The sequence below is a fragment of the Cynocephalus volans genome, chromosome 5 (assembly GCF_027409185.1).
Source record: "Cynocephalus volans isolate mCynVol1 chromosome 5, mCynVol1.pri, whole genome shotgun sequence".
Lineage (NCBI taxonomy): Eukaryota > Metazoa > Chordata > Mammalia > Dermoptera > Cynocephalidae > Cynocephalus > Cynocephalus volans.
This window is the reverse complement of record NC_084464.1, coordinates 50441406-50459654: the sequence shown is the minus strand read 5'-3', so window position 1 is coordinate 50459654 and position 18249 is coordinate 50441406. Positions and strand designations below refer to the sequence as shown.

At 53.5% G+C, this 18249-nt stretch overlaps 1 protein-coding gene across 1 annotated transcript in view; it reads right to left on the bottom strand.

Moving 5' to 3' along the window:
* Nucleotides 1-260: 260 nt before the first annotated feature.
* KCNK5 (potassium two pore domain channel subfamily K member 5) overlaps nucleotides 261-18249 on the bottom strand; it is a 37902-nt gene continuing 19913 nt past the window's right edge. Inside the window, exons 2-5 of the mRNA XM_063096204.1 lie at nucleotides 5612-5723; nucleotides 3696-3862; nucleotides 3230-3398; nucleotides 261-1126 (exon numbers count right to left, since the gene is read on the bottom strand). Coding sequence (XP_062952274.1) covers nucleotides 261-1126; nucleotides 3230-3398; nucleotides 3696-3862; nucleotides 5612-5723 — 1314 coding nt within the window. The remainder of the gene's footprint in view (nucleotides 1127-3229; nucleotides 3399-3695; nucleotides 3863-5611; nucleotides 5724-18249) is intronic.

The following is an 18249-nucleotide window of genomic DNA, read 5'->3' as shown; positions in this document are numbered from 1 at the left end:
CCCACGTGTCCGAATCATCAAATGCACCAGCCAGGCTCAGGACAGATGCCCCCACTGCCCGGTACCGTTCAGCTGGAGAACAGAGGCCCTGTCCTGGGCGTGTGCCATGTTTGCTCAGAAGCGTTTAGCCGGAGGGGATGGAAGGCAAGGCAGGCCCCTGGCCCCCCACTCCCAGTTCCAGGGCTGCCCCCACCAGGGGCCAGAATAGCCCAGGGCAAGGGGAAAGCAGCCATCTCAGGTGGGGTGGGGAGCCGCCGGCCTCACGTGCCTTTGGGGCTGTTGGCCTTACTGTACTCGTTCATCAGCTGCTCGTAAGGCACAGAGAGCTCAGACTCGGTGCTGGTGAAGGTGGACTCGTCCGAGGAGGGGAACTCGCCCATGCTCAGGGGTGCCTCGGCCTCGGCCCCCTCCTGGGGCCTCTCCTCCCCCACCAGGTTGTCCTCCAGCGAGGACTTGGAGGTCTCCTCGTCCGAGAGGCCAGCCTCCTTGTTCACAAAGGCGACGCTGTCATTCTGGGAGATGAGCGGGTGGTAGTCCTGGGCGTCCCACGGCTCACCTTCCTCACTGATGCGGTCTAGCTGGTTCACGAGCACCTCGGAGCCAGGGGAGTCGTCCTCAGGGGGCCCTACCCTGGCCTCCTCGCCAGGGGGCCTCGACACATGGCCTTTGCTCCTTAGTGTCTGTGACACCTCCTCCAAGCTGGGCACCCGGTTCTTGGAGTAGACCCCTAAGGGCGCCAGGGCAGTGGGCAAGGCTGCCAGCCCATTCCCTTGAGGCCTCAGCCCCTGTCCTGGGACCCGCTCCCCTCCCCCATTCGTCTTCATCGCCTTCTTCCCAATCTGCTTGATGAGGTCGTTGTAGGTCTCCTCCTTTTTGGACAGGAAGCTAAAGATGTTGATGTCCTTGGAGGACGCATTCCCCGCCACCTGCAGGGCCCTTCTGGAGTGTGGGGAGCTCTCGAAGGACTCCTTCCGCCGCCGCCGCCGCTTCTTGATGGCTTTGTGGACCTCCACAAACATGCTCACCTTCCAGTTGACAAAGAGGGACAGCCAGGCCAGCCCCAGGTAGATCCAGAGCTCCACGAAGTAGCGGTACAGGGCGTGGTAGTTGGCGCTGGGGTTCACACCTGAGAGGACAGGAAGCTCAGAGGGTCAGGAAGGGTCAGCTGGGACCTGGAACCATGCAACGGCCAAAGCTGTGCTATCTGAGCAGGCGTCACGCCAGAACACAGAAGGCGGACGCAGTGCGACAGAAAGAGGGCCTGTTCTGGACCCTGGACTACCCCATCTTCCCGAGGAACCTTGGCCCTGCCACTCATATCCCCATCCCAGTCCCCTGTGTGTCTCTGAGCCTCAGTTTCCTCAACTGCAAAACGTCAGGACAGTGGTCACCTCAGGGGTGAGGAAGTGAGAGGGGCTTTTGGGGACTGGTAATGTAACCAGCACACGGGTCGAGAGCAGTCCAAGAGTATGTGCCTTTCACTCAGTTATTCTGCTACACCCTGCTGCTGTGTGCACGTTACTGCTCAGGTAACAACGGGATGGGAATTACGTGAGGGGCACTGGCATCCTCAGTGCTGGGATGGACTCACTAGTTCAGTGTGAAGGAGGCTGGCAGTTGGGTGGAGATGACCCGGGAAGTGCTGAACCGGGAAGGAAACACTGAACCTCTATTCTCCTTGAAGGTCTGTCCTCCTCAGGTTGGCTCCTCCCTTGGTCAGGAGGGCCCTGCCCACTCTACGCCCCCCTCCTGCTCCAGAGAGCCCACCCGGGTTACCCCCACAGCTCTGATGGCTCTCCTACGCTCTGGGATTATTTGAGATTTCTTTGTGACTTTACACTTACAGGCATGTTGACCTGTCCCGTCTCCCCCCTCAGACTGGGAGCAACTTAGAGAGGAGGGAGACTGGAGGGAAGGGTCTACCTCCCTCATCAGACTAGAGGTTCCCCCAGGGCAGAGGCTGCATCTCCCCCCATAGGTGGTGCTCTGAGGCGTGCTGTCAGCCCTGCGCAAGGCTCTTGATCATAAGCAGAGCCTGACAGTGACAAGGACAATGACGAGGGCTCACACACTTGCAGCTGGGCCCTACCCTCAGCAATCACGGGTATTGACTTATTTAATTTCCCTCCATCTGTGCAGTGGACGCTGTTACTTTTACCAGTTTTACAGATGAGAAAACTGAGGCAGAGGCTTGGTGTCTTGCTGGAGCTGAGAAAGAATGTTAAGTACGATGCTTCCCAATACAAAAGGCTTCTCCATGGTCTGCTCTGAGTTCCAAGGGCTAGACAATGGCAGGATTGTGCCTCTGTCTAAATTTATCTCCCAAGACAGCAGGCCCAGATTTGCCGGGCTCAGAGGAGTGTTGGGGCCTCTCTTTCCTGTTCCTCCCGCCCACTCAGCAGCCCCCTCTGGGCATTCCACATGCAGTGGGACCAAGGGTAGTGACCCGCCCTGTCCTCTGAACAAGGGGGAGGGGACAGCCCAGAGGCCCTGAGCAGAGGTTGCCGGCAGGCAGCAGGCGTGGAGGGAACAAGCGCTGGGTCAACAGGGCCAAGGAGCGTGTCAGAAAGATTAAGAACCAAGATGCTGTGCTGGCCACAGGCACAAATATGTGAGTGGCTGTGGCCAGTTGGTCACAGGCCTTCAGACAAAGGGGCCAAAGAATCTTACGCCTCTTGGATTAAGGAGGGAGGAGTAGGAGGGAGTGTCAGGGCTGAGCAGCTTGGGAGAAGGCCTCCCTTGTCTTTAAGTGGCCTATGGCAGGAGCAAAGTTTCGGGCCTCTGAGCCAAGCCTCCAGGCCAGCTTGCTCAGCTCCTGTGCACTGTAGTGGGGAAGGGACCCCTGGCTGGGCTCAGGGCTCTCTGGGGACCAGGCGCAAACCCTGCAGGCAGCCCTCCTCCCAGGCATAAGTGTTGTCTCAGAAGTCAGGAGACAACAGAGGGGGAGGAGATCAGAGACTAAACACATTTCCTAAGAGAGGAAAGGAGGAGGGGAAAAGTCGTGCCCAAGAAAGGGAACTGGAGAGAAGCGTCTTCTGCAATTACTTTGTGCCTTAGTTTCCTCCTGCAACTGGCAAGGTAGGGGGAGAACCCACCGGGTGGGCGAAGTGCCCAGAACACCAATCGCCTACCAGGGGCCCCAGCAAAGGTCTGCTGACCTGAAACTGGATGAAAAGCAGAGGAAGAGAAGTGGGGAGTCAGACGCAGGGGGAAAGGGGCAGGGACTCACCGGCCACAAAGTCGCCGAAGCCGATGGTGGAGATGGTGATGAAGGAGTAGTAGAGGCCCTCGATGTAGTTCCACTCCTCAGTCACCATGAACACGAAGGGTGGGATCACCAGGTGGACCAGGACGCCCCACAGGATGAAGATGGCCGTGCACGTGATCTGTGCCTTCCGCTGATGAGGTGGCAGGAGACCACGTCAGACAATGGTAGACTCAAGAAAGCCAGCAGGGACACCTGAGCGCTTGGGCGGCAGCTAGAGGAGAGGCCACTGGACACCAGGCCTGCGGGGCTGAATGGCCCCAAAAGGGAGAGGGGTGCTCCCAGCTTGACCCAGGAGGGCAGGGAGCTCTGAAGCTGGCCTCTTGCCATCTGCCCTAACACCCCTGTCCAATTCTTGGAGCCTTCCTGTCCTCCCCTCACCTGTCACGGTCCCCCCATCTCTGCCTAGCACCTGAAGCTGGGCACATACCAGGCTCACGCCTCTCTTGGTGAGGAACTGGCCCAGCCTCTTGGCACGTCCCCCGAAGAACTTGCCCAGGGCACTGATCCATGTCAGGCAGAGCGGCACCCCGGAGAGACCATAGAAGACACAGAAGAGGCGACCAGCGGGGGTCTTGGGAGCCACATTGCCATAGCCTGAAGAAAGAGACAGTGAGGTCAAGAACAGAGCCACAGCAGGGCTGAGAGCTGATGGACAGCCTGGGCTCCTGCCTCCTCCTCCACCACACACACACACACACACACACACACACACACACACACCCCACACACAACAGACATACATACAACAGACACACACAACAGACACATACACACAACAGACACACACATACACACACACAATACACACACACAACACACAGCAGAAACACACGCAACAGACACACGCACACACGACACACACACACAACAGACACATACATACAACAAACACGCACACACATACACACACACATACACACTACACACACAACAGACACACACACCTACACACAACAGACACATGCACACACACATATACACACACGACAGACACGCAACAGGCACACACACACACCACACACATACACACACAGACACACACAGACACATGCAACAGACACACATAACACACACACTCATACACACACAGAACAGACACACATACACAACAAACGCACACCACACACATACACACACAGAACAGGCATGCACAGGCACACACAACAGGCACACACACCACACACACACAACAGACACACACATACACACACACAACAGACACACACACACACACACACAGCCAGCTCAAGGCCCATCCTCTAAGATCAATTGATACTGATGTAATACCAATACTTAAATAATGATAATTCCCTTGATCACACTGTGATCATGATCATTTATAAAGCAATTATGTGATACGGCCTATGTCTCCTCCATCATGCTGGGAGCTCCCTGAAGGCAAGGACTAAGCCTCCACCATCTGCAAGGTTTCCACTAGTCCATATGGTACTGCTGTGCCCTCTCTGGGCACACAACCCAGAGGCACTCTGGTAGAAGGTCTCCAAAGATGGCCATTCTCAATTCCCTCCTTTCTTACGTGACGGCTCACATCAAGGCGGAGTTTAATTCTCCTCTCTTTGAACCTGGGCTTTAATGACTTGCTTGATCCTAGGCAGTGAAAGTGGTGCTGGACAGGCTGGGTCTAAGAAGCCTACTGCTTCTCCCTCGGATTCCCTTGAAATGCTCACTTTTGGGATTTGCCCTCTTAGACCCTGGCTGCCCTACTGTGCGATGCCCAGGCCACATGTGGAGGCCTTGTGTTTTCATCCAGTTCAGCTGAGCTCTCAGCCAACAGCCAGTATCAACTGTCAAACACGTGGCAGGAAGCCATCGTGGACGTCAGGCCAGTTGGGCTTCCCAGTGACTTCAGCCCCAGCCATCGTTTGACTGCCACTGCACTGCACAGTCCAAGCAAGAACTCACCAGCTGAACCCAGTCAGCCTGCAGAGTGGTGAAAGATAGTAAGCTGTGTTTTAAGCCTCTCTCTTCTGGAGTGGCTGGCTACGCAGCCATCGAGAACAGGAACACACCCAGCTTGGTGAGTAAGCGCAATCTGGGTTTGTGCAGTGAGCGGCCTGTTCAGTCTCCTGCATGGCTCTGGCAACCAGGCGGTATCACTGTTTCTGCTCAAAGAGCCCTGGTCTGCACTCATGAGAGTCTCCCAGGCATGGCCAGTCACCAAAGATTTACTAAATCCCCAGGAAAGTGTCAAAAGGAGAGACTGAAACTGGCCTGATTTTACCCCCACACTGCACAAGCCTGAGTAACCAGAGCTGGATTCCTATAAGGTTCTGAGGAGCTGGAGCATAAAAGTGGGTATCCCAAAGGTCCCAGAAGACTTACCGATGGTGGTGATGACTGTGGCTGCAAAAATCATTGCATTGGGCCAGTTCCAGTTGTTGAAGGTCTGGTTCCCTGTGATGGCCACACCCTGTCCTGCAGCATCAGATACTACCTAAAAAGAAAAAGAGAGAGACAATGAAGGTCAGAGCTGTGGCCACACAGATGCTGTCTGAGTGACAATGCTCTATTAAACTCCTTGTAAGCATTTCCAACTAATCATCACAATAACAAGGTGGCAGTTAGTGTCTGCATTTTATAGATGAAACATTTAATATGGATCAGAGTGGTTAAGTGATTTGCCCAAGGTCACACAGCTGGTAAAGATATAAACCCAGGAAATCTGGCTCCAAAGTTCATTCTTTCACTGAGCCAGTGCTTCTCAAACTTACTAGCATACACCAGAACCACCTGCACAGCTTGTTAAACACAGTCCGCTGGGCCCCATCCCCAGAGTTTCTGATTCAGTAGATCTGAGAAGGGGAATTTATAGCAAGATCCCAGGTGATGCTTACACTACTGGTCTAGGGATCACACTTTGAGAACTGCTGCATGAGACTATTGTTCCTCTTAAAGAAGGAAGATGTGATGCAGACACACAGGAGGTCCCCTACACCTTGTCCCATCCATAGAGAGTGCTCTCCTTGCAGAGCACAAGTCCCTATTCAGGGCTGGCCCCCTTCGGCCCACTGTAGGACACCTGCTAAGATTGGCTCAGTGCCCTCTTGATCTGTCCTCTGAAGGAATGCAAATCACCTGGTCCTCCTTTCTTTCCCCCATGCCTAAAGCTCTAATCTACCTTCTCCCCCATAGTCTCCCTTGTCTGGGCAAGGACAGATCAGAAGGTTGTAAGGACATTTCAGGGTGACTCAAAATTGTGCTAGTGCCCCACGGAGCTTCCAGCAACTATGGACAGCAGGTAAGAGGCCACCTGGGGAAGCCCAATGGGAGGTCCGGAAGAGGTCTTATCTGTTCCAGGAACACTGAGAGTTGTCAACCTGTATCCATCTGACTAGACCTTGCCTTTTCCCCATCCTTCAGCTCGGCCCACCACTCACCCCAACCTACCAGTGAGGTTCTATTGGCTGGCAGAGCCTAGACCCAAAAGCCCCATAAAAGGGCTATAAATACGGAGTTTAAGTCCTGTCCCCAAGGAGAGACCCCAGATGGGACATGCAGACCAGAGACCAGGAATTCAGCCACATTCCTTATAAAAATCAAGCCAAGAACTGAGGGAGAAGAGACAGAGAAGTGAGGAATAGAAGCAGGCAGGAGCCGGGAAAACCATATTTCTAACCCACCCGAGGCATGACTGAGGTTTGGTGGGAGGAAAGGGAAAGGGTGGGTGTCCTGAAGGAATGTGCAGTTTGCAGGAGCAGCAGCAGGCCCTTGTAAATGGATTTGCACGCTGAAGAATGTTCCATGATGACATGCTTGTCTGACAAATCATCAAACCACACTGCTCACTGCCCTGCCTCCTTATTCCCAGGGCACCTCTGAAGACCGTGAAGGCCATGCAGGACCAAAGTGGCAATGGGGACGGTGGCATTCAACCCTGGCACAGGTGGCCCCTGCCCTCAGAGAGCTCTCCGTCTAGCTGGCTTGGCCACTTACACACGAAAAAGCCCAAGGATGTTTAGAAATGAACAGGCCCACAGGAGAGCTAAAACATATACCAAGGACCGTCCAAAAGGTTTGTGAACAAATTAAATCTATGTTTGGGGCAAGAGTATGAGGAAGTACCAGGGCCTGTAGGTTAATATTAAACAGATGGCAGAGAAAGCAGAGCCACTCGGCTCCCTTTTGGCTTCCACCTTTCTTATCTCAGATGCCCATCTTACACTGGAGAGCCTAAAACATGAGAAGAGCATTCAAGGACACCTTTAAATGAGAATTCAATCACTGACCACAGATGACACTGTGGCACCACCTCTGGTCACCCCCACAGAATCGTGGGGAAGGGGAACGATGTCAGAAGACAAGCTGTTCCTTTTTTCACAAAAAAGAAAAGGGTGGATTCCAGCAACTGGGAAAGCAAGCCTGCACTCTTGCAAACTTCTTAATGTTTGGGACATTCAGAAGAGGAAGTGGTGAGCACTAGAAGCTAGCACAGATTTACCAAGAACAAGTCATGCTCAGCTAAGTGCATCCCCTTTTCCAAAGGGGTTGCAAAGCCTTGAAGTTTTGAGGAATGCAGAAAATCCAGATTGCAGCAAGGCAGCTAACAGATGGGCTTACAGCTAGCTATTCATGTGGACAAGACAGAGAAATGTGGAGTGGAGTTAGGATTAATTGAGTCCATTCAAAGGCCAACAAACAACCCCAAGAAGTACTGATCATTGTCAACCCAGACTGAGGGCTCCATTGTCAGGCCTAAGGCCTGGCCTCTTCAGTACTATAATCCACAGCACAGTGAGGACATAGATGGCTTACCAATCTTTGCGCAGAGGATGCAAAATTGGGGGTAAGGACTGAATGGGAAGATAGCTAACACACTGCAATGGCAGTATCGAGTCTCAACATCATCTGCACTGGAAATATGTGTGAAAATTAAATAGATATGAAAGTCTTTTTAAATTTTCAAGTCCTACACTTTGAATTGGAAAAGATTAGTACAGGATCAAAGGGGAAAGTCCTTGGGTTTCAGCTGACCACAAACCAACAAATACCACGGCGGCTGTGAAAAGAAAAGTAAATGTGATTTCAGGCAGCGTCAGCACAGCACACCTCTTTCCAGGGCTGGGAGCTAACGAGCCATCCTTCTCTGCAGGGTCAGCCACACGTGGGCACCCTATCCATTCTGGGTGTCAAAGTTCACATGATATGTTAGCCAACAGGCCAAGGCCCAAGAGGGGACAGGAATGGCTTTTTTGGATAACGAGCTACCTCATAATGGGCTGCTTTTTGCAATAATCAATCTCTGATAATGAAAAGTCTTTAGACCAAGGGTGACCACCATGTATCAGCCTTGCTGTTGAAGGTATGACTGTAATAGAAGCTCTTGACTGGCGGTGGTATCACCTTCTAGAGTGTTTGTAAATGATGTCTGATGGGGAGTGTTGTATATACCAGGACCTGTTCTAGGCACTGGAGATACTGCTGTGAACAGACAGAATCTCTGCCCTTCCCCCACAGTTTGTTCTAGTGAATGATGGGGGATTCCTCTGGCATTAAATGGGCAGGGGCCAGGGATGCTAAATTCCTTGCAATTCACAGGACAATGCCACCCACAATGAGAACACTGCTCCCCCTGAGAAACACCAACTTGCCAAAGGTAACTCGTGATTTGGGAATCATTTAGTAAGTGCTAAGGAGACATCAAACATAAGAGTTGGCAAAACAGGGTAACTGAAGGGAGCATTAAGGTTGGGAGCATTGAGAGGTGGAAAAGCTGAGCCTCCTGCCCTGCACCCGCTGATGGTGTGCCCTTTGGATAACAGCTCACAACTTCAGCCTCTGGCCCTGGTTATCAGGGAGCCACAGCCTCACATGGTTTCCCCAGGACTTCCATTATCTCTCCAGGGTCACCCAGCAAGGGGTATGCAAAGGAAGCATTCTGAAGGGCCCCTAGCTGCCCAGGGCTAGAAGCATGGTGCTAGAAGCACAGGGCTAGAAGCATTGCTGATCCTTGCAAAGATCCGGTGGCAGCAGTTACGCCCACTGGGCAGACAGACGTTATGTGGCAGAACTGGGCTAGGTTGTGGACCTTTTGGTTTCAAGCCTTCACAAGTCCCTGCCTCCCTCCCTTTATTGCTCTGCCTGGCCCTGGGCCCCCCAGTGCCCTTGCTGTTGCCTCCTCAGCCATGGTTCCCAAACAGCTGGCCTGGGAATCAGCTTGTCTCCACCCCACTGCAGGGGATGAGGAGTAGCACTAGTGCTGCTGTGCATGAGACACCCCTCGCATGGGCCCGTACACACATTCCCTAACTGGCTTCCCTGCGATTCTGCCAGGCATTGCTTGACAGAGGGCTCAGGGAGCTGAGGTCCGTGTGTGAACTTCGGGGGCCAGCTCCCTGTTCCCACCAGTGTAGCTGTGGCTCTGGTCAGGACATCTCACCGATCTTGATTTGGATTATACAGGATGAGGGAGAGGCCTTAACTGATCTCCCAGAACAGAAGAGCTGACCAGGACTGAGACTATCCCTGGGTTAGAGGGAAGGACATGGGGGAGCTGGGCAAACACACTGTTAGACAGGGTTAGGGAAACAGCTTTCGCAGAAGGACGCAGCCCCTATTCACTTGCAGGTTCTTTAACTTGGCTCCAAATTCACAGTGTTTTCATTTTCCATATAGGCCTGGTGAGTGATGAGAGAAGGGGAGCCTGCACACAGCCCAGGCTCAGCTCTTGTTTGGGGACAGAATAGAGTTCCCTGCCTCTGTCACCCTCATCATAAAGCAGCTGTGATTTACTGAGGGCTTAAGATGTGCCAAGTGTTGTGCTAAGCATTTTATGTGCCTTTAACTCATTTAATGAGGACAGAATCCTGCGGGGAAGATATTATAATTTTTTCCATCTTGCAAATGAGGATTTGAGGCTTCAAGAGGTTAAAGAAGTACCTGAGATCATGGTGCTAAAAGCAATGAAGCCAGGACTAGAACTCAGGCCCATCTGGGTCCTAACTGCGGTTATTCTATCCCCTTTCCCCATAAAAGCCACAGGAAGGAGGCCTGTAAATACTTCTACTCCTTCCCACCAGCTGAAAAAACAGTGCCCTCAACTCGGCCCAGCTGCCACTCTGCTCCAGCCTTCCAGCGAGGCACGTCCATGCCCCTCTCCAGAGCTTCAGACAACAGCTGCCATACCCCATCTTCCCAGGCTCGCACTGTCCACACAACCTGGGTTTCCACCTGGCGGCAGCTGCCAGGCATCCCCTTCCTGGAGAGACTCATCCTGATCTTTGGGACGTGCTGCCCCCCTTCGGACATGAGCAAGTAGGGCTGCCGTGGGGCTCTTCCCCTTATGGGTCAGGCTGGGGAAAACCAAGGTCAGGATGGCAGCCTGTCTGAGGATGGTGGAAGCTCACTGGCACCCACAGAGCTATTCCCGGCCCTGCCTCCAGCTCCCGCAGCCACCATCACTTTCAGATCACAGAACTAACTATTCCCTGCTCTGCAGGATGCAGCCTCAACAGGCCTCCACTGGACCCACAGACTGTTCGGGGTTCAGGAGCTGAACCTCCTTTCCCATCCCTGGCTGCATCAATCCTTAATTCATACCATCAAAACCCACTTGGTTCCTCTGGCCTGGAAGGTGAAATAGGACGAATCCTTATTCATACATGATGCCTGGCAGGAAAGAAACATCCTTTATCATTCCTCTCACCCAGCCCTTCCAGCCACCTTGTGAGGCAGGCGGGAGTGGATTAATCTTCACTTCATAGTTGATAGCTGACTAAGAGTTGGTATTTGAGCACTTACTAGGATGGGCACTGATTGAAGTAATTTAAATCACTTAGCTCACTGAATCTTTACACCTATAAAGTAGATTCAATCACCCCGTTTACAGATGAGGAAACAGAGGCACTTGCCCAAGGTCTCACAGCTAGTCAGTGGTGGAGCTGGGACATGAACCCAGGCAGTGTGGCTCTTGACCATGGCACCGTCTACAGATGGGGTGGGGGAACGTAGGGTGGGCTTCTAGCTACAAGTAAAGTCAGGCCTAGGAAGTATCTGTAGGAATGCAGAGGCTCCTTAGAATGTAAGCCCCATGAGGACAGGGATTTTCACTTGTTTTCTTTTCCACTGCTGTGTTCCCAGAACCTAGACACTGCCTGGCACATAATACCTGCTTAACAAATATTTGTTAAATGAGTGAATAAATGAATCTGAATGAATGAGGATATATTCTCTGGCCTCAACTAACTTATCTTCTAGTGCCCCTCAATCTCCAACACCTGCCAGCATTGTTCTGCAGTTGGGTTTAACTAAATCCACCAGCAAAAAAGTAGAAGCCTTTATCCAGCAAGAGGGTAGGAAGGACTGGCCCAGACCCAGGCAAGGGCAAGACTTGCAGGGGCTGCTGAAGCCATCGGACTCCAACTGGCCTCCAGGGCTGAGAGAAAAGAGGGCAGGGGGCCAGGAATTAGGCCAGGGCAAGGTGAGGGAGACAGAAGAGCCCGAAAGAAGGTGTTCAAGATGGCAGAGCAAGCAGCAGTGGGGCCGGGAGAGGTCCCGGAGTGGCTGGGGTTGTCCTTCCTGCAGGAAGGGAGGCCTGTCACCTCCGGAAACTCTCCACAAGGGCTGGATGTGCTAGGGTGGGAAAAGGAATATACTAGTCAGCATGGACTGAAACCCTTGCTACCAGCTGGGCACTTTTCTCACTGAATCCCTACAAGGCCCTCTTCTCTGGGGACGCTCAGTCAGTCCCATTTACAGCAAGGCCACTGCAGCTCAGCTCTAGGAAGAGACAGACAGGGCCGTATCTCAAACGCAGACCCGAGCTCATAGAAACGGTGGGACACACCTAGGTTTGAATCAGAGCGTCCTCTGCATTGCTAGCAGCAAGTCTCTGCGTAAACAATTTGGCCTTTAAGCCTCAGTTTCCCAATCTGCCAAAAATAACACCTACTGAGAACATATGAAAAGCACCTAGGACATAGTAAGCACTGGATAAATGTATCTCCAGTCAGTATTATGATTTGTATGTGTGTCAGTCAGGAAATCAGATCCTGTGGTGATCTGAGACCCAGGAGCAAAGATCCCCTGCTCCCAAGGCTAAACCAAAGGGACTAAGATGCCCTGGACAAGGGGTAGAGAAGGGCTAGGGGTTTACAGCACTGCATGAGAACAGGAGACACTGTCCCCAACCTTCCTCATACCTGCCACCTCTTCCCATCTCTCCGTTTTATTTAACAGAGAAAACTACCGATTCTCACTCAGTCTGATCAACTGGCTTCCTCAGGCCACACGGGGGAAGGGACGGGGCTCTGTGGCTCCACAGGTGTCCCCTGGCTGCCTGACAGTTGGGAGTCAGGGGCAGGGGGAAACAGAGGCACACCCATGATATCCCACCCCATCCCTCAGAAGGCCCATCACTCCTTACCTCTGCCCCCCGAGGCTCCCAGCCACCTGACCAGTTTCCCATCCAGCCAAGCAGGTGGAGCAGGCTGCTGAGGGAAGCAGTGCCACCGCTGCCCGCCCCCCACTCTGAGGTGAGGCTGAGGCCAGGGGCACATAGATGGTTGCTTCTCTGAGCTCAGGTCCCAACTCCCCTCCCAGTTGCCCCCAGCTTCGCAATGCAGCAAAATGCCCACCTGCCCAGTGTCCACCGAACCGTGCTCTTCCTGGGTGTCCCTCTGGTCTCTAACAAGGAACCCCCTTCCATAGGGAGCCAAGAATGGGGTCGAGCCCCCACAGGGAGTGAGGGAGTCTCAGCAGGACAGGTAGCAGGAGAATGGTAAACCTATCACTGGCACTTTTCAGGCAGATATTTGCCATTTGGGCTAGTACAATGATTTTCAAAATTTTTAAAGCCACAAACCTAGGAACTGAGAGAGGGAGGATGGGAGGGAGCTTATGTGCTGGGAATCGCCCTCATCTGCCACAGCCCAGGTTGAGAAGGCGGAGTGGGGAGAAAGAGGCCACTGGGTCCTGCTGTCTGCCCCACTGACAGGCAGACCTCAGGGGGACAGTCAGCGCATCACAAGCGTCTTGGAGAGAAAGTGTGCACCTGTTAACTCTCCTATTCCCACGACAAATTACAGAATTGAAAACTCCATTAGCTAAAAAGCCTTTAGTTATAGTCACTCCCTTTCATTCTTTATCCCAGACTAATGCAACTTTTCAAACTATTTCCTTAAGGTTAATTGGGGGTCGGGGGAGGGGTGTTGGGATTGTTTGCAGACAAGGAAACTGAGGTTAGATACCACATAGCCATGCAGGCAAATGGTGAGGTTAGATACCACATAGCCGTGCAGGCAATGGTGAGGTTAGATACCACATAGCCGTGCAGGCAGTGGTGAGGTTAGATACCACATAGCCGTGCAGGCAGTGGTGAGGTTAGATACCACATAGCCGTGCAGGCAGTGGTGAGGTTAGATACCACATAGCCGTGCAGGCAGTGGTGAGGTTAGATACCACATAGCCGTGCAGGCAGTGGTGAGGTTAGATACCACATAGCCGTGCAGGCAGTGGTGAGGTTAGATACCACATAGCCGTGCAGGCAGTGGTGAGGTTAGATACCACATAGCCGTGCAGGCAGTGGTGAGGTTAGATACCACATAGCCGTGCAGGCAGTGGTGAGGTTAGATACCACATAGCCGTGCAGGCAGTGGTGAGGTTAGATACCACATAGCCGTGCAGGCAGTGGTGAGGTTAGATACCACATAGCCGTGCAGGCAGTGGTGAGGTTAGATACCACATAGCCGTGCAGGCAGTGGTGAGGTTAGATACCACATAGCCGTGCAGGCAGTGGTGAGGTTAGATACCACATAGCCGTGCAGGCAGTGGTGAGGTTAGATACCACATAGCCGTGCAGGCAGTGGTGAGGTTAGATACCACATAGCCGTGCAGGCAGTGGTGAGGTTAGATACCACATAGCCGTGCAGGCAGTGGTGAGGTTAGATACCACATAGCCGTGCAGGCAGTGGTGAGGTTAGATACCACATAGCCGTGCAGGCAGTGGTGAGGTTAGATACCACATAGCCGTGCAGGCAGTGGTGAGGTTAGATACCACATAGCCGTGCAGGCAGTGGTGAGGTTAGATACCACATAGCCGTGCAGGCAGTGGTGAGGTTAGATACCACATAGCCGTGCAGGCAGTGGTGAGGTTAGATACCACATAGCCGTGCAGGCAGTGGTGAGGTTAGATACCACATAGCCGTGCAGGCAGTGGTGAGGTTAGATACCACATAGCCGTGCAGGCAGTGGTGAGGTTAGATACCACATAGTCGTGCAGGCAGTGGTGAGGTTAGATACCACATAGCCGTGCAGGCAGTGGTGAGGTTAGATACCACATAGCCGTGCAGGCAGTGGTGAGGTTAGATACCACATAGCCGTGCAGGCAGTGGTGAGGTTAGATACCACATAGTCGTGCAGGCAGTGGTGAGGTTAGATACCACATAGCCGTGCAGGCAGTGGTGAGGTTAGAGACCACATAGTCGTGCAGGCAGTGGTTCGCAGCCCAAGCTGCGCTGTCCAGTGGAATCACTTCAGAGTTTAAATAAATACCATGCCTGGGCCCCACCCAGAGATATTCTGTTGACTTGGACATGGCTTTTAAAAAGTTCCAGAGGTGACTCTAACATGCAGCCACTGCCCTAGTGGGAGGTGATGGGGGGCTGAGAATGAGGGGTGCTGGACTCGGGCCTTCCACCTTCCTGCCTAAGGAGGGAGAATGCAGGGCAGGGAGAAGGAATCCGTGGTATTTCCATGACCACCCTTTCACCCCAGCCTAGGTGAACAGGGTGTGGTTCACAGGGCAGCTGTAGTTATGAGCAAGGTATTGGCGAGGGCCCATTGGTGCCACCCTGATACCTGCGCCAGCTGCGGGCCCATCTCACTGAGCTCTGTCTCCACAGTGAAGGAGCGGGTGTCTGGGGGCAGATGCTGGGACTGGAGGGGGCAGGGCCACACCAAGCTTGTCCTAAGACTAGCGCTGGGCTATTGCAAAGTGGACTGTGTTTGTTGATTTCTTTTTTACTTAAGTGCGTTTCCAGATTTGCTCCAATATTTACATGGAGTAGTCATGTTTTTAGAAGAAAGATAGAAAGACAAATAAGTTGTTGGAGACTTTGGTTGCTGGGATGTAAACATAGCATCCGAAGACCAGGTTCAGTTCAGCTCTACCAGACCTGGAGAGTCTCCAAGAACTTTGATCTCTCTGCCTACATCCTCCATAAATGAGGAGGCTTGACTATGACTACCTGGGGAGGGAAGGGGCGTGGAGGGGCAGGTAACACCTCCCTAAAATTCATTTTCTTCTTCCCAGAAATCCTAGGCCCAGCCTGGCACCTTCCCACACCCACCCCATCCACAACCCATTCAAGAATATACATTTTCAGGACTCAGCTCACTGGCCACCAGGCCCAACTCCTTCAGAGCTCCCAGCAAGTCAGACTCCCATGTCAGGAGCTCTGTCCCCTGGCTCACCCTGCTCAGGCTGCAGAGGGGGCCTCACTGCCTACACTCTGCTTTAATAACATACCCAGTGCCCGGCCTGCCATCTGTGTGCCGGGGGAAGCAGCCAGCCCGAGCATGCCCCACAGTGTCGCAGGTGGGGCTATGGGCATAACACACCCCCATCCCCTTGCATTCCCATGGTGGCCTTGCACTGTCAGTCATACCTAGATTAACCCCCAAGCCCCAGAGACGGACAATCCCATTAGGCAGGGTGGAAAGTAGTTCACCACCCCCACCCTGGTTGAACACTTTAGGGGTCACTACACTGTTGCTTCTAAACCTGGACAATGCACTGTGATCATCTGGGGAGCTTGGACAAATACTCCTGCCTGGGTCCCACCCTCAGAGATTCCAAATAGGAATAGTCTGGGGCCTGAACTGGGAAAGAGGATGTTTAAAAGCTCTCCCAGGTGATTCTAATATTATATTCAGCCAAGATTCAAAACCAGTGCCCTAGACCCAAACTGCCCTCCCTACTTGCTAGGGACTGAGTCCAGCCCACCCCTGGAGTCAGCACTGGGCAGGCTGTCCTCTCATCCACCTTTGGGCTTCCCCTGCCGGCCCTCGTGGGCCATCTCTCAGCAGCCTCCCAGAGGCACTGCTAGGTCTCACACTCACAGGACAAGCCTGTGCCAGATGGGAGCAGGTTTTCAGCAGGATCCTCTGGGTTTCCGACTTTCACAGGCCTGGGAGCCCTGTCCTCACTCGGGAGGGACAAGGAAAACAAGGCGAGTGACCCTGCCCCCATTGTTCTCAGGCTGGGATGGTAATCCCCCTGGCAGCCGGGCACCCCTCCCATGAGAGCCGAGTGCAGGACAGATCTTTGTAGGGACTGGCTGACCTAGGAGGGCTGCAGGTTTGGCTAAGCAAACAGTGAAGGGCCGGTGAGGTCTGAAATCAGGATGGGACATCAGGAAGCATTCTCAGGCATGTGGAAACCTGAGCTGATGACTTACACTGGAAATCCCTGTGTGCACGGACACAGGGGACCTCGATGGTCCTCTGCCTGCCTGAGAATCAGCCCTGGGGAGCAGGAAAGAGCCCCTACGCTCCCAAATACACACATCAGGTGACACTCTGGATCTATGTTCTCAAAATCCACCCCTGCTTCAGCTTCTGAAGGACTGAGGGAAGGTGGGATGTCCAGTGAGGCTTGAATGACAAGAGGAACATCCCTAATCCACCTGCAGCTTCACAACCACTGCCCTGCGTGGGGTGGCTGTGGCCTGGGTCCACGGTTCATGGTCCTGTGCTGGTATCTGTGCCCTATCTGGGATGCTGGGTCCTGGATTTGTGACCTGACCCCTTCCCTGCCCTGAGGATCCAAATCCCAGGGATGTCTGACATCTCTCTCTGCCCGACGTGATGTCAAGAGGCATCTCCCAATGAGCGGGTCAACAGCGTGAGGAAGGGCAGAAAACGGTTGGGGCCGGGGCCCCTTGCACCTGCAGAGTCAGGCAGAGCAGCCTCCTGTCCTTCCCTCATAAGGGTGTGGGTCACTAGGGAGCGAGAGGCCTTCCTTCCAGGGTGGGCCACGGAGCTCTGAGGAGAGGCCACTGCATGGGATTCGGCCCCTGGCGTGTTGTCCTTCCCAGGCAAGCTGGCAACCCTCTCTGGCCTCGTCACTCCTGAGTGATGAGGTTGATGGAGCCCGAGTCAACATCTCCCCCCACCAGACCCCCACATTCATCAAGCACCTCCCACACCCATAACTCCTCTGCCACAATTTCATTCAACCTTCAGGGAAGCCAGGAAAAATGGATATTACTATTCCCATTTTGTAGATGAGGAATCTACAGAGAGAGCTAGTGACCTGGTTTAGCCACTCAGCCAGTGAGTGACAAGGCACAGAGTAGGACCTGCCAGAGGTCCCTAACTCTCAGTTGAGGCCCTTTCCATGGAACAACCAGACCGTCCATCCCCCATCCTGGGGCTGGGCTGAGAAAGGTCAACTGCAGCTGAGCAGGGAAGGTGCCAGGGCACACGGGTGACGTGGATCTGTGAAGCGCTGCACAGACACACCCATAGACCTGACCTTGGCTCTGCTGTTTAGGGTGATCAGATGCTATGCTTCCTGCCCCACGTCCCGGAGATGTGTCTTAGTTTTCCCCTGACCTTGGGGTAGGCCGGAAGGAGCAACCAGGGGAGTCACCAGCCACTCCAGGTTTCTAAAAACCACCCTCGGAGCAGCCACAAAAGAGGTCAGGGAACTGCTAAGTCGCTGTGTCCCTTCCCAGGCTGATGGCCTATAGAGCTCTGGCTCACCAGCAGCCTGGCTGCCCACTGCATGCCAGCGTGCTTCCTGTCCTCCCCAGCCCAGGTCTGTACTGGACACACGAGCTGGGATGGCCAATCCACTTCAAAATCACCAGTGTCAAGTTTAGGACCCTCCGTGAGCAGCATGAGCGCAGAGGGGAAAGGCCAGGGCTTCGGATGCTGGGGTCAGGACCTAACAGGTCACCTGGGCATGTCCTGTCACCTCTCTGAGCTTAGCTTTTATATCTGGAAAATCGGGGTACCAT